The 17328-nt window shown below is 48.3% G+C and overlaps 1 protein-coding gene across 1 annotated transcript in view; it reads right to left on the bottom strand.

Annotated features, from left to right (window-relative positions):
- Positions 1 to 17093, bottom strand: part of GAREM2 (GRB2 associated regulator of MAPK1 subtype 2) — a 187898-nt gene extending 170805 nt beyond the window's left edge. The window contains exon 1 of the mRNA XM_089655657.1: positions 16748 to 17093. Within this exon, the coding sequence (XP_089511783.1) occupies positions 16748 to 16859 (112 nt within the window). The 5' untranslated portion in view covers positions 16860 to 17093. The remainder of the gene's footprint in view (positions 1 to 16747) is intronic.
- Between the last annotated feature and the right edge of the window lie 235 nt (positions 17094 to 17328).

A 17328-nucleotide genomic window follows, 5' to 3' on the forward strand; every position in this document is an offset into this window, starting at 1 on the left:
TGTGCCCTCCTGATCCCAGTACTGTACCCTCCTGACTCCCCCTGTACTGTGCCCCCCTGATCCCAGTATTGTGCCCTCCTGATCTCAGTATTGTGCCCTCCTGACTCCCCCTGTACTGTGCCCTCCTGATCCCAGTATTGTGCCCTCCTGATCTCAGTATTGTGCCCTCCTGACTCCCCCTGTACTGTGCCCTCCTGATCCCAGTATTGTGCCCTCCTCACTCCCCCTGTATTGTGCCCTCCTCACTCCCCCTGTATTGTGCCCTCTTCACGCCCCCTGTATTGTGCCCTCCTGACTCCCCCTGTACTGTGCACTCCTGATCCCAGTATTGTGCCCTCCTGACTCCCCCTGTACTGTGCCCTCCTGATCCCATTATTGTGCCCTCCTGACACCCCCTGTACTGTGCCCTCCTGATCCCAGTATTGCGCCCTCTTGATCCCAGTATTGCGCCCTCCTGATCCCAGTATTGTGCCCTCCTGACTCTCCCAGTACTGTGCCCTCCTGACTCTCCCAGTATTGTGGCCTCCTGATCCCAGTACTGTGCTATCCTGACTCCCCCTGTACTGTGCCCTCCTGATCCCAGTATTGTGCCCTCCTGACCCCAGTATTGTGCCCTCCTGACCCCAGTATTGTGCCCTCCTGACCCCAGTACTGTGCCCTCCTGATCCCAGTATTGTGCCCTCCTGATCCCAGTACTGTACCCTCCTGATCCCAGTATTGTGCCCTCCTGATCCCAGTATTGTGCCCTCCTGATCCCAGTATTGTGCCCTCCTGATCCCAGTATTGTGCCCTCCTGACACCCCCTGTACTGTGCCCTCCTGATCCCAGTATTGCGCCCTCTTGATCCCAGTATTGCGCCCTCCTGATCCCAGTATTGTGCCCTCCTGACTCTCCCAGTACTGTGCCCTCCTGACTCTCCCAGTATTGTGGCCTCCTGATCCCAGTACTGTGCTATCCTGACTCCCCCTGTACTGTGCGCTCCTGATCCCAGTATTGTGCCCTCCTGACCCCAGTATTGTGCCCTCCTGACCCCAGTACTGTGCCCTCCTGACCCCAGTACTGTGCCCTCCTGATCCCAGTATTGTGCCCTCCTGATCCCAGTATTGTGCCCTCCTGATCCCAGTACTGTACCCTCCTGATCCCAGTATTGTGCCCTCCTGATCCCAGTATTGTGCCCTCCTGATCCCAGTATTGTGCCCCCCTGATCCCAGTATTGTGCCCTCCTGATCCCAGTATTGTGCCCTCCTGATCCCAGTATTGTGCCCTCCTGATCCCAGTATTGTGCCCTCCTGATCCCAGTATTGTGCATTCCTGACTCCCCCCCCCCCATACTGTGCCCTCTGTGTTGATGTGTTGATTAATCTTTGATTTATGGCATGTTTTCTTATTGCTTAAAATCGATTTTTATTGAAAGTACTAATAAATGTACGTTTAATTATATCAACTATTTATACTTAAATTTTTGAAAGTAGGTGCGTAAATTGGGGCAGACTAATAGGGGCCCCAGTGCATTTCTTTGCCCAGGGGCCCATGATGCTATTAAAATGACCCTGCCTAGTTACCATTTGTCTGGCATTGCTATTTGCACCTTCCTATATTGGTCAGATTCCCCTCATTTCTTGTCCTGGGGTAATAGAGACAGGAAATGAAAGAAAATCTCTCATTCGGGGTCACAGGCAGAAATAAAACCATGGCAGAAAATGGAACGGAGTTACGCTTTAATGAATGGGCCACTAGGGCTTACAATGTTGCTGCTGGCTCCTTGTGTGCTGCTTAAACTCCCCTCCCCAATTATTCTTACTGTATGTTCCAGGGACTGGAGATACAGTCATTTCCTCTCTCTGGTGACCCCATGCAGGGTCTCCCATGGTCAGCATAAAATCCAGCTGGCGTTCAGGAGGTGATTGGGATTCAGCCTGAGGAAGGATTACGGTTTAATTATACCCAACGTTTCGATGGAAATGTACAGTATGAATAAGATATGTGATGTATATGTGCCCCCTCGGCTTGCCTCTAACTATCACTTATCAGTCGTTTCTTCTCCTGGTGCTCGCCGACTGTATAAACAGGCCACATTCTGACTAATTCTCCTATTCAGCGCAAGTGACTCATTTCTAATCGGCTTCAGTTGGAGGACTCTTTGGAACGTGAGCTGCTTGCGGCGCTGGGGTGCGAGGCTGGGGGTCTGCTTCGGCACCTGTTGTTTTTCATAAAATGTTGGAGAATGTGAAGGAAAACTATGCATTGCTATTGGGGTGGGGGGGTCCAAATTCCATCAAAAACACATCTTGTACTAATTAAATACGCGAGAGTAGAAAAAAAGAGGATGCAGATTATTTGCAACTGTAGAAAGCTGTATTTGGACCTGCATTGCTCTATGCCGACAACCTCTGGCTCCAAAATTTGAGCCCTAGTTCTAGGATAGCGTCAGAGAATAAAAAAGCCCTCAGCTTAGCCAGAGGTTCCTGCTGTAGGTGGTTTCAATGCCCCAGTGTCTGCTGTAATTAGGAGCTGGCCTAGTTAGCTCCTAAAGCTCAAGTTAGCTCCAGAAGATCTAGTACTGGTTCCAGGTGGCTCCAGAAGTCCCAGTGCAGACTTCAGTTAGCTCTAGAAGACACAACACCTGCTCCAATTGGCTCCTGAAGCAACCAATGCAGACTTCAGTTAGCTATAGAAGCCACAACACCTGCTCCAATTGGCTCCTGAAGCCCCAGTGCAGACTTCAATTAGCTATAGAAGCCACAACACCTGCTCCAATTGGCTCCTGAAGCCCCAGTGCAGACTTCAATTAGCTATAGAAGCCACAACACCTGCTCCAATTGGCTCCTGAAGCCCCAGTGCTGGCTCCAGAATCCCAACACCTGCAATTAATGGCTCTGGAAGACCCAATCCTGGCTCCGATAGCTTCAGAAGCCCCAGCACCATCTCCAAAATCCCTACTGCTGGCTCCAGTTAGCTTTAAATCCCCAGCACCTGCTCCAGTTGGCTCCACAAGCCCCACTGCTAATTCCAGTTATTTCCAGAACCTCAATGACTCCTCCAATTGGCACCAGAAGCCCCAGTGCTGGTTTTAGTTATCTCCAGAAGCCTCAGGGTCTTCTCCACTTGGCTCCAGATGCCACAGCCTCTGTTAAAATTAGCTCCAGAAGCCTTCGTTTTGGCTTTAGTTAGCTCCAGAAGTCTTGGCATCTTCTCCAAATAGCCCCAGAATCCCAAGTTTTGGCTCCAATTAGCTGAAGATACCCAAGCATCTGCCCCAACTGGTTCCAGAAGCCTCGTTGCTGATTCCTGTTCTTTGTAGAGGCCTCAGTGACTTCTCCAATAGGCTCCAGAAGCCCCAGTGCTGGTTTTAGTTATCTCAAGAAGCCTCAGGGCCTGCTCCAGCCCCCGCTAAGGTTGGCTCCTGGAGCCTTAGTGTTGACTTTAGTTAGCTCCAGAGGTCTGGGGCTCTTCTCCGAATGGCTGCAGGGCTGAAGAAGCCCTAGCACCTGCTCAAGGAGCCCCACTTCTGACTTCAATTAGTTCCAAAAGCACTGGCACCTGCTCAAATTGGCTCCAGAAGCCTTAGTGTTGGTGTTTTTAGCTTCAGAAGTCACGGCCCCAGAAGCCCCATTGTTGGCTCAATTTAGCTCAAGAAGCCCTAGTTTCCACTTAAGCTAGACCCAGTACTTGCTGCAGAAGATCCAGGGCTTGCACCATTTGGCTCTAGAAGCCCCAGTGCCTGCCTCAGTTGGTTTCAGAAGCCCCACTGCTGACTCCAGTTAGGCCCAGAAGCTGCACAGCCTGCACCTATTGACTCTAGAAGCCTCAATATTGGCTGCAGTTAGTTTCAGAAGCCCCAGTTCCAACTTCAGTAAACCTAGTGCTGGCTCCAGAAGCCCCAGTTCTCACTCAAGGAGATCCAGTGCTGGCACCAGTAGTCCCAACACTTGTACTAATTGAATCCACAAGCTCCAGTGGTACACTGCGATATTTTTGTTTTTGGATTTAGATGCACTTTAAATTTAACTCTCTATTGGCAGCTACTCCGTGGTCCTGGCTGCAAGCAACAACCTAGTCACAGAATGCAGATGAATGCCATTCAGGGAAAAGGGACAGTTTTTCTTGGTATTCCACCCTCCCCCCATCAATACTCACCATACCTGGTCTAAATCGAAAGCCATATGTAAGAGAACATTAAAAAGGTTAAAGATTTGACCCGTGGACAAATGACCATTCAGACACCAAACACATCATGGTTGGAAGAATAGAAGGCTGCATGCTACCCCATACCCAGGAGTACCAGGTATCCTCAACGGCTCTGGCAGGCTGAATGGAGCAGCAGCGGAGTAAGTGGAAGTCAAGGATCAGAAAAGGGGAAGCTTATTAAGTTTAACATGTTCAATGCATGACACGACTGGCATTGCCAACAGCAATAACCACAACACAGCAAAGACACAAACATATCTATTCCAAAATGGTGATCACTGTCCAGATAGACCAAGGTCACCAAAACACCACCCTGTCATATAAATGTCTCCCTCTACTTCTTACTCTTAGGATCCAAGAAATTCTGAATCTGCTTCAACCAATGACGATGACCAGGGAGGCATAAGATACCCTAGCCATAAAGGGTCAATAATACATCAATAACCCACCACTCGAAAATTGCCAATCATCCAAAGAGTCATCCCTGGTTTCCATTAAGAGAGTAGATGCCTGTCCATCTTACACTCACTCACCGGCGACAAAACCCCAACAGGTCTCTGGACAGCCGACAAGAATCTGCAAATCACTTGGCATCATAAGCAGCTTGGAGCAAAGTTACATAACTCCACAATGTCTTCCAGATCTGACCATGAGGTGGGATGGATCATGTTAGAACTTTCTTCTCTGGAACCTAGTCCAAGTAATGGTAAATATACAGTATATATCGTGGGACTTTAGAATCAAATGTTGAGCTTCAAGGACTCGTTCTGAGTCCACCCACCAACTTATGCTCCATTCACACTTGTATGACTTCAAAGTTGCGTGACTTTGGCATCATAAGCAGCTTGGAGCAAAGTTACATATTATTATTATTACATCGAGTTTATATAGTGCCAAAGGGTTTGCTCAGCGCTGTACAATAGGGGGGGGACAATACATGGCACAGTACAACAAAAACAGACAGCGTACGAGGGGTAAGAGGGCCCTACTCTTTCAAGCTTACAATCTAGGAGGGAGGGGGTAGTGGAACAATAGGAAGTGGCTGAGGGGAATGAAATGGCTGAGGGGGATGAAGTGGTGGGAGGAATGAGGGAGGACGGCTGTTAGGTGAGGGTGGGGTAGGCTTCCCTGAAGAGATGGGTTTTGAGGGAGCGCCTGAATGTGGGGAGGGAAGGCGACAGTCGGATGGATTGGGGCAGTGAGTTCCAGAGGATAGGGGAGGACCTGGAGAAGTCCTGCAGTCGTGCATGGGAGGAGGAGACCAGGGAGCAGGATAGAAGGAGGTCCTGTGAGGAGCGAAGGGTACGGGTAGGGTGGTACTTGGTGATCAGTTTGGTGAGGTAGTCAGGGGCAGTGTTATGCACGGCTTTGTAGGTCAGGATTAGAAGTTTAAATTTGATGCGTTGGGCAATCGGGAGCCAGTGGAGGGAGAGGCAGAGGGGGGTGGCAGAGGTGGAGCGGGTGGTGAGGTGGATGAGTCTGGCCGCTGAGTTCAGGATGGTCTGGAGCGGGGAGAGCCTGCACTTGGGTAGGCCAATGAGAAGAGAGTTGCAGTAGTCAAGGCGTGAGATGATGAGGGAGTGTACAAGAAGTTTGGTGGTGTCTGGGGTGAGGAAGGCACGTATCTTGGCAATATTGCGGAGATGGAGCCTGCAGGTGTTTTCAAGTGATTTGACATGAGGGAAGAAGGAGAGGTTCGAGTCAAGAATGACGCCAAGGACTTTGGCTTGCGGGGCGGGAATGATAGTGGTGTTGGTGGTGGTGATGGATAGGCTGGGGGGGGGGGGGGGGTGGGCAGGGGGAAAGACGAGGAGTTCGGTTTTGGAGAGGTTAAGCTTGAGGAAATGGAGCGACATCCAGTCTGAGATGTCGTTTAGGAGGTGAGTGATGCGGGCGGAGATAGTGGGGGTGAGGAGAGGGGTGGAGAGGTAGATTTGGGTGTCGTCAGCATAGAGGTGATAATTGAAGCCATGGGAGTGTATGAGTGTGCCCAGGGAGGAGGTGTAGATGGAGAAGAGAAGGGGTCCAAGGACAGAGCCTTGGGGGACCCCAACAGAGAGGGGGAGGGAGGGGGAGGTGGTACCATTGTAGGTGACGCTGAAGGAGCGTCGGGATAGGTAGGATGAGAACCAGGAGAGAGCGGTATCTCTGATGCCAAGGGAGAGTAGTTTATTAAGGAGGAGGGGGTGGTCGACTGTGTCGAAAGCCGCAGAGAGGTCCAGGAGAAGGAGGACAGAGTAGTCGCCTTTGGCTTTGGCGTTTAGTAGGTCGTTAGTGATTTTGAGGAGGGCAGTTTCAGTGGAGTGTAGGGGACGAAAGCCGGACTGTAGTGGGTCAAGGAGGTAACTCCACAATGTCTGCCAGATCTGACCATGAGATGGGATGGATCCCGTTAGAACTTTCTTCTCTGGAACCTAGTAATGGTAAATATACAATATATATTGTGGGACTTTAGAATCAAACGTTGAGCTTCAAGGACTAGTTCTGAGTCCACCCGCCAACTTATGCTCCATTCACACTTGTATGACTTCAAAATTGCGTGACTTTGGCATCATAAGCAGCTTGGAGCAAAGTTACATAACTCCACAATGTCTGCCAGATCTGACCATGAGGTGGAATGGATCCCGTTAGAACTTTCTTCTCTGGAACCTAGTCCAAGTAATGGTAAATATACAGTATATATCGTGGGACTTTAGAATCAAATGTTGAGCTTCAAGGACTAGTTCTGAGTCCACCCACCAACTTATGCTCCATTCACTTGTATGACTTCAAAGTTGTGTGACTTTGGAGTGCAACTTTGATGCAACTTTGGAAGGGAGAGGCTTGGAGGTGACTTGTCCCTCTGCAAAGTTGGACCCACTGTTGCAAGTAAAACATTCAGGTATGACTTTCATACAACTTTTGAGGGTTAACATTGAAGTCTGTGGCCCTCAAGTTGCATGAAAGTTGGACCAAAGTAGAACATGAACTACTTTGAAGTCGCTGAAACTTTAAGCTGCACATATATGAATGGTTGGCATTGGAAAACACAGGGTAGAACTTGTCTTGTGACTTTGATGACAAGTCGCACAAGTGTGAATGGGGGTCTAAGGGCTTTCTGCCCACTTTTACACAACATTCAACAGAAGGGTTGCCCTCTCAGGGGTTCTCTCGATCCCTAGAACAATGTAAATCGTTACAGCCTCCTGGCTATTTTGGCCTACCTCGACTTTTAGTCTGTCTCTATGCAGACCCAAGCTTCTTCTATGGTCAGTGCCTACAGAACCAGTAAGTCTGCTGGACAGTCCTCTATCCCCATTCAGAAGCTTCTACCCCGCCCCCAATGGGGGTCTAAGGGCTTTCTGCCCACTTTTACACAACACAACATTCAACAGAAGGGTTGCCCTCTCAGGGGTTCTCTCGATCCCTTAGAACAATGTAAATTGTTACAGCCTCCTGGCTATTTTGGCCTACCTCGACTTTTAGTCTGCCTCTACGCAGACCCAAGCTTCTTCTATGGTCAGTGCCTACAGAACCAGTAAGTCTGCTGGACAGTCCTCTATCCCCATTCAGAAACTTCTACCCCTCCTCCACACTATGTCCCCCCAGCATCATCCAGCATCTTCCAGAATTTCAATACATATTTTGATTTCCCATTAATAAATGGATAGATAGATAGATAGATAGATAGATAGATAGATAGATAGATAGATAGATAGATATTAGATAGATACTACAGTCAGATTTGTAATTTCCTGGCTGTTCATATTTGGGGAATACCCCTCCACCCCCCGTTAATCTGATAGGTGAGCCCATAGTCATCTGTCATCCTCATCCAGCACAACCAGTTCTGCTGGGACTTTCATCATGCAGAGTGCTCAGAGCCTCCTCTGGTCACACAGCTGGAAGGGTCATATTTAATCGGCTTCCTCTACGTTTCCTGAAGCTGACAGAAAAGTCAATGATCTGGCCCGTCCCTTCTATTCGAGGCCCTGCACCCATCCTTACTAAGACATTTCAGGCTCTTAAGATTTGAGGAACTAGCAAAGCCAGCCAGTCAGCAAAGATCACATGCGGCTTAACCCTCTCACATCCAGACATCACAAAATCCAGTATAGGAGGTCGGGTTGGGTATTTATCGCACTTCTAAGTTTCAGAATTAAAGACTGGAAACCATACGGCTCCTCTGCAAATATTCTTAGCATCTTAGTCTTGGACCAGAACCATATAAGAAGTGGTCAGCACTTTGGCCCCGCTTTCCTGCATGTACTGGGTACTCCCTGCGGCTTGCAGAAAACATTTATTGCAAGCTCCAACCATCAGCAGAGAGTACCCCATGTTCCTGAACCTGGTGCTCAGCAGAGAGTACCCCATGTTCCTGAACCTGGTGGTCAGCAGAGAGAGCACCCCATGTTCTTGAACCTGATGGTCAGCAGAGAGCACCCCATATTCCTGAACCTGGTGGTCAGCAGAGAGCTCCCCATGCTCCTGAGCTTGCTAATCAGCAGAGAGCACCCCATGTTCCTGAACCTGGTGATCCGCACAGAGCACCCCATGTTCCTGACCTTGTTAATCAGCAGAGAGCATCCTATGTTCCTGAACCTGGTGATCAGTAGAGAGCACCCCATGTTCCTGAGCTTGTTAATCAGCAGAGAACACCCCGTGTTCCTGAACCTGGTGATTAGCAGAGAGTACCCCATATTCCTGAGCTTTCTGATCAGCAGAGAGCACCCCGTGTTCCAGAGCTTAGTGATCAGCAGAGAGCACCCCATGTTCCTGAATTTGATGAACAGCAGAGAGCGCCCTGCGTTTCTGAGTTTGGTGATCAGCAGAGAGCACCCTACATTCATGAGTTTGGTGATCAGCAGAGAGCACCCTACATTCTTTAGTTTGGTGATCAGCAACCATAGTGCCACCCAAACTCCCATAGTGGCTCACAGTGCCCCAGGTGTCCTAAGAGCCCTCAATTTCCAAAAAGTGCCCCGCAGTGCATCTGCAAACCCCCCAGCCTTCCAGAGAGACCCCAGCCCCCTCCAGGGACCTCATCTTCAACAATTGCCCCTAGCTTCCTACAGAATCCTCATCCCCTACTGGGCCTTCAAACCTTCAAACTGCAGAGTTCCCTAATCCCCTTCAGAACCTCCATCCCCCCTTCTCCCCTACTGTGACCCCCCAGTCCCATCTATAGCCTTCCAGAAGATCAATACATATTTTGCATTCCAAAGCTATTTTGAGTGACTACAGATGGAGGAATTTACTGGGCCGTGGTCTCCATGAGGTTGAGGACCTCGTCTTGGTTAGTTGTACCTTGTTGAGGATTTCAGACTTAGGTATCTTTTTATTGGTCAACCAGTAGTCCATTATAGTGATCAGCAACAATGGACATCAAGGCAATAGAGCTGCCGACCGTTCACTATGGCAGACTGTCATTGGCTGATGCGGCCGGCTGTGTCAGAACCACGGACAGTGGAGATGTCACACTGATATTACTGACTGATTCCAGCCTGGAGGGGGCGCACATCACACATTACACTCATCCAGGACCCACCACTAACACCATAACACGAAATCCCCATAAACAGGTATTACAGGCAAGATTTATGGACAGCGAGGACGTCACACTGATATTACTGACTGATTCCAGCCAGGAGGGGGCGCACATCACACATTACACTCATCCAGGACCCGCCACTAACACCATAACACGAAATCCCCATAAACAGGTATTACAGGCAAGATCAGAACCATGGACAGCGAGGTGATATTATTGACTGATCCAGCCTGGAGGGGGCGCATATCACACATTACATTCATCGAGGACCCGCCCCTTACACCATAACACGAAATCCTCATAAACAGGTATTACAGGCAAGATCAGAACCATGGACAGCAAGGATGATATTATTGACTGATCCAGCCTGGAGGGGGCGCACATCACACATTACATTCATCAAGGCCCCACCGCTAACACGGAAACTCCATAAACAGGTATTACAGGCAAGATCAGAACCATGGACAGCGAGGATGATATTATTGACTGATCCAGCCTGGAGGGGGCGCACATCACACATTACATTCATTGGTGGACCTGCCACTAACACCATACCACAAAATCCCCATAAACAGGTATAACAGGCAAGATCAGAACCATGGACAGCGAGGACGTCACACTGATATTACTGACTGCTCCCAGCCTGGAGGGGGCGCACATCACACATTACACTTATGGAGGACCCGTCATTAACACATTACATGAAATCCCCATAAACAGGTATTACAGGCAAGATCAGAACCATGGGTAGCTGACCAGGTGGAAGTTTCATACAGTGGTTATTACTGAGTCCTTCCAGCTTGGAGAGGACGCGGATCACACAATACACTCATCAAAGACCCGTCATTAACACATAACATGAAATCCCTATAAACAGGTATAACAGGCAAGATCAGAACCATGGATAGCTAACCAGGAGGAAGTCATATACAGTAGCCATTACTGAGTCCTTCCAGCCTGGAAAAGACAAAGATGACACATTACACTCATTGAGGACCCGTCATTAACACATACCATGAAATCCCTATAAACATGTATTACAGGCAAGTTTAGCACAACAGACAGCGAGGACATCACACTGACATCACTGACTACTTCCTGCCTGGAGGGGTCACACATCACACTCATGGAGGACCCATCATTAACACATTACATGAAATCCCCATAAACAGGTATTACAGGCAAGTTTAAAACCGCAAACAGTGAGGACATCACACTGATATTACTGACTGCTTCCAGCCTGTAGGGGGCACACATTACACTCATGGAGGACCCATCATTAACACATAACATGAAATCCCCATAAACAGGTATAACAGGCAAGATCAGAACCATGGATAGCTAACCTGGAGGAAGTCATATACAGTAGCCATTACTGAGTCCTACCAGCCTGGAAAAGACACAGATGACACATTACACTCATTGAGGACCCGTCATTAACACATAATATGAAATCCCTATAAAAAGATATAACAAGCAAAATCAGAACCATGGATAGCCCCATATTACAGGCCACATAAACAGGTATTGCAGGCAAGATGAGAACCATCGATATCCCCATATTACAGGCCACGTAAACAGGTATTACAGGCAAGATGAGAACCATGGATATCCCCATATTACAGGCCACGTAAACAGGTATTACAGGCAAGATCAGAACCATGGATATCCCCATATTACAGGCCAAGTAAACAGGTATTACAGGCAAGGTCAGAACCATGGATATCCCCATATTACAGGCCACGTAAACAGGTATTACAGGCAAGGTCAGAAACATGGATATCCCCATATTACAGGCCACGTAAACAGGTATTACAGGCAAGGTCAGAACCATGGATATCCCGATATTACAGGCCACATAAACAGGTATTACAGGCAAGGTCAGAAACATGGATATCCCCATATTACAGGCCACATAAACAGGTATTACAGGCAAGATCAGAACCATGGATATCCCCATATTACAGGCCACATAAACAGGTATTACAGGCAAGGTTTTTTGGGTGTGGTTTGAGTGCAGCCAAGGACACAGGGGCCCCATGGTCCCCTATTGCCCGGGGGCCCCATGAGTTGTCAGTCCGCCCCTGCTATGGAGCAATGCGCAAAGCCCACAGCACATATGGGGACCCTTACGTTCGCCATACACGGTCCAATATAATTGTACAACCCTATGGAGCAATGCGCAAAGCCCACAGCAATACCGACTTCTTCTGTATCATGTGCGGGGATAAACGGCGACCGCCACAACGGCACGTGGGGCGTATTGCAGCCCCTGTCGGTGTACTATGACCGATCTATCACGACTGCGGACTCCTTAGGCTCCTTTAATCAAGCGAAAAGCAGTTCCTACAGCTCAATCATGTACAGCGACCAATCAGAACACACCTTAAATGAGCGGAATGAAACGTGATTGGTTGGCGTGGAGTCCTGCCCTGCGCACGCTGTTGCTGATTATCACTCCCGGTAATAGCGAGCGACAGACGGGTCACTGAGGGGTTAACCAATAAGCAGCAGATCCGAGCGTCACCGGCGTCTGCCGTCAGGGATGAAGATACCCCAGATGGTGGGACAACCTCACAGTACGCGCGTATGAGCAGAAATAGTCCTCAACTCCCCATAAGAAGATAGTGTGCGCAAATGTGCGAACGGCGAATACGGGTGAATATGGGTGAATGAGGGCGAATATGGGCAAATATGGGTGAATACGGGCAAATATGGGAGAATATAGGCAAATATGGGAGAATATAGGCAAATACGGGCAAAAATGGGAGAATATAGGCAAATACGGGCAAATATGGGAGAATATAGGCAAATACGGGAAAATATGGGAGAATATAGGCAAATACGGGCAAATATGGGCAAATACAGGCAAATATAGGCAAATATAGGCAAATACGGGTGTATACGGGTGAATACGGGCAAATATGGGCGAACACGGGTGAATACGGGCAAATATGAGAGAATATTGGCAAATACGGGCAAATATGGGCAAATACGGGCAAATACAGGCAATTATAGGCATATACGGGTGTATACGGGTGAATACGGGCAAATATGGGCGAATATGGGTGAATACGGGCAAATATGAGAGAATATAGGCAAATACGGGCAAATATGGGCAAATACGGGCAAATACAGGCAAATATAGGCAAATACGGGAGAATATAGGCAAATACGGGCAAATATGGGAGAATATAGGCAAATACGGGCAAATATGGGAAAATACGGGTAAATATAGGCAAATACGGGCAAATATAGGCAAATACGGGTGTATACGGGTGAATACGGGCAAATATGGGCGAATACGGGCGAATACGGGCAAATAAGAGAGAATATAGGCAAATCTGGGCAAATATGGGAGAATATGGGCAAATATGGGCAAATACAGGCAAATATAGGCAAATACGGGAGAATATAGGCAAATCCGGGCAAATATGGGAGAATATAGGCAAATACGGGCAAATATGGGCAAATACGGGCAAATATAGGCAAATATAGGCAAATACGGGTGTATACGGATGAATACGGGCAAATATGGGAGAATATAGGCAAATCCGGGCAAATATGGGAGAAAATAGGCAAATACTAGCGAATATGGGCGAATATGGGCAAATCCGGGCAAATATGGGAGAATATAGGCAAATACTGGCAAATATGGGAGAATACGGGCAAAAATGGGAGAATATAGACAAATACGGGCAAATATGGGAGAATATAGGCAAATACTGGCGAATATGGGCGAATACGGGCAAATATGGGAGAATATAGGAAAATATGGGCGAATACGGGCAAATACAGGCAAACATGGGCGAATACGGGTGAATATGGGCGAATACAGGCGAATAGGGGTGAATATGGGCAAATACAGGCGAATAGGGGTGAATATGGGCGAATACAGGCGAATAGGGGTGAATATAGGCGAATACGGGTGAATATGGGCAAATATGGGCAAATATGGGAGAATATAGGCAAATAAGGGTGAATATGGGCGAATACGGGTGAATTCGGGCAAATACGGGCGAATAGGGGAGAATATAGGCAAATACAGGCGAATATGGGCAAATACAGGCAAATACAGGCGATTACGCGGCGAATACGGGCGAAACAAATGTCTGAAATCCCATTTAAAAAAAATCAGATGCTCAAACATCAGCAGTGTGTGCAAGAGGCTGTAACCCGAGAAAACAACTGTAATATATTGCAGCTCACTTCTCCTTACATGTGGTGGCTGCCTTAGTTTTCTTTTCTCAATCAAATAACAACTTCCTTATTGACAACCCCCCCCCACCATAAATGTAGTGTCCTTGTGTTTTCAAGTGCACTGAACTGAAATCTCACACTGTGTTATCAGCCTTCTCCACTGTGAAACTACAGAACATCTCCTCTCTTTGCTAAAAGGAAAAGAAGAGAGGGAGGTGTTTGAAGTCCAAATCAGAAGAACAGCCTAGGGTGCTCCTCCACAGATACAGGACAGTGAGGGAGAGTTGTCACCCTAGAACAGGAAGTGCATTGAAATGGAATCTCCAACAGTATTATCAGCCCTCTCTTCTGTGAACTACAGAACATCTCCCCCCCATGTTTTTAAAACAGGAAAGGTGTTTGTAGTCCAACCGAGAACAGCAGTCTAGGGTGCTCTCCCATCAGTGGTGAGTGAGAGTTGTCACGTTCGGACAAGAAGCGCACTGAACTGAAATCTCAAACAGTGTTATCAGCCTTCTCCACTGTGAACTACAGAACGTCTCCCCCCTGTGTTTTTAAAAGGAGGAAGGGTGTTTGTAGTTCAAATGAGAGGAGCAGTCTAGTGTGCTCTTTCATTGTGGTAACTGAGAGTTGTCACTGAAATGAAATCTCAAACAGTGTTATCAGCCTTCTCTTCTGTGAACTACAGAACATCTCCCTTATGTTATAAAGACGAGGAGGGGGGAGGTATTTGTAGTCAACAACAGAACAGCCTAGGGTGCTCCTCCATTGATATAGGATAGCGAGTGAGTGTTGTCACTCTTGGACAGGAAGTGTACCAAACTGAAATCTCAGACAGTCTTATCAGCCTTCTCTTCTGTGAACTACAGAACATCTCCCCCCTTCAATGCTTTTAAGGGGGGAATGTTTGTAGTCCAAATCAGAAGAGCAGCCTAGGGTGCTCCTTCATTGATACAGGATGGTGTGTGAGAGTTGTCACCCTCAGACAAGAATTGCATTGATCTGAAATCTCAATTAATGGTGTCAGCCTTCTTGGTTCTCTTGCATGAACTACAGAACATCTCCCCCGTGTTAAAAAGATGCGGAGGGGAGGTGTTCGTAGTCCAAATCAGAACAGCAGCTTAGATTGTTCCTACATCAATAAAGTCCAGTGAATGAGAGTTGTCTCCCTAAGACAAGAAGTGCGTTGAAATTGAATTTGAAACAGTGTTATCATCCTTCTTTTCTCTGAACTACAGAACATCTCCCCCCTGGGCTTTTAAGAGGAGGGGTGGGTGTTTGTAGTCCATATCAGAAGAGCGGTCTAGGGCGCTCCTCCATCAATACAAGACGATGAGGGAGAGTTGCACACGAAGACAAGAAATGCATTGAACTGAAATCTCAAGCAGTATTATCAGCCTTGTCTTCTGTGAACTACAGAACCTCTCCCCCCTGTGTTATAAAGAGGAGGGGTGGGTGTTTGTAGTCCAAATCAGGAGAGCAGTCTCCATCAATACAGGATGATGAGGCAGAGTTGTCACTCTCGGACAAGAAAACACTACTGGAGATTTCAGTTCATTGATGTTAGCCTTCTCAGCTGTGAACTACAGTACATCTCCCCCTGTGTTATAAAGAGGAGGGGTGGGTGTTTGTAGTCCAAATCAGGAGACCAGTCTGGGGTGCTCCTCCATCAATACAGGATGAGTTGCACTCTCGGACAAGAAAACACTACTGAAGATTTCAGTTCAGTGCATATCAGCCTTCTCTTCTGTGAACTACAGTACACCTCCCTCATTTTATAAAGAGGAGGGGTGGGTGTTTGTAGTCCAAATCAGGAGAGCAGCCTAGGGTGCTCCTCCATCAATACAGGATGATGAGGGAGAGTTGTCACTCTTGGACAGGAGCTGAAATCTCAAGCAGTGTTATCAGCTTTCTCATCTATGAACTACAGTACACCTCCCCCATGTTATAAAGAGGAGGGTGGGTGTTTGTAGTCCAAATCAGGAGAGCAGCCTAGTGCGCTCCCCCATCAATATGGGACGATGAGGGAGAGTTGTCACTCTCGGACAAGAAAACACTACTGGAGATTTCAGTTCAGTGCATATCAGCCTTCTCTTCTGTGAACTACAGTACATCTCCCCCATGTTATAAAGAGGACGGGTGGGTGTTTGTAGTCCAAATCATCAGAGCAGCCTAGTGTGCTCCTCCATCAATACAGCACAGTGAGGGAGAGTTGTCACTCTCGGACAAGAAATGCACTGAGCTGAAATCTCAAGCAGTGTTATCAGCCTTCTCATCTGTGAACTGCAGAACCTCTCCCCCCATGTCATAAAGACGAGGGGGTAGGTGTTTGTAGTCCAAATCAGTAGAGCAGTCTAGGGAGCTCCTCCATCAATACCGGATGATGAGGGAGAGTTGTCACTCTCGGACAAGAAGTGCACTGAGCTGAAATCTCAATCAGCCTTCTCATCTGTGAACTACAGAACCTCTCCCCCATGTCATAAAGAGGAGGGGTGGGTGTTTGTAGTCCAAATCAGTAGAGCAGTCTAGGGTGCTCCTCCATCAATACAGGATGATGAGGGAGAGTTGTCACTCTCAGACAAGAAAGGCACTGGGCTGAAATCTCAATCAGCCTTCTCATCTGTGAACTACAGAACCTCTCCCCCATGTCATAAAGAGGAGGGGGTGGGTGTTTGTAGTCCAAATCAGTAGAGCAGTCTAGGGTGCCCCCCATCAATACAGGACGATGAGGGAGAGTTGTCACTCTCGGACAAGAAAACACTCCTGGAGATTTCAGTTCACTTTGTCCGACATCCCCGGGAAGCGCTGTATCCGGCGCCCCTGCCTTACCTTTGCCGAGTCTCAGCAGGGTGGGCAGACGGAACTTGCTGACGACGACGTCCAGGGGTAAGGACACCGAGCTCCATCCCAGCTCCGACACGCCGGCTCTGATCTTCTCCATGGCGCTTCCAGGAATCCGGCATACCCCAAAAAAGAGAGAGAGAGGAAAAAAAAAAAAAAAAAAAAAGTGTGGAAAAGTCAGGGATCCAGAGACGCCAGATCCAGCAGCGCCGGCAGCATCAGCACCAGGGATGCCAGCATGGTCACCGTCCGGGCACGGCGGGGGGAACCATCTGCTCCGGACTCTGCCATGCTTCCTGCACTCCCTGCGAGGAGCTGCTGGATCACATTCATAGATTTGTGGACAGGACAAGTAGAGAGAGGCGCCACCCCCCACCCCCTCCCCTCCCCGCTCTCCCACTCACTCCATCGCTCCACTGGGAATGTTCCTTTCAGAGATGCTATTCCAGGCTCCGCCACAAAGATGAAGGCTGGGGGGGGGGATGTGTGAGCATCCAAGTGATTGCAATCCCTGCAGGGTACAAGCCTGAGTCCATCTCATTCATAAAACAGCGTCCTGTAACCCATGA

This window comes from Staurois parvus, unplaced genomic scaffold (assembly GCF_062004578.1).
Source record: "Staurois parvus isolate SC_StPar_1 unplaced genomic scaffold, SC_StPar_1.0 ptg000860l, whole genome shotgun sequence".
Taxonomy (NCBI): Eukaryota; Metazoa; Chordata; class Amphibia; order Anura; family Ranidae; genus Staurois; species Staurois parvus.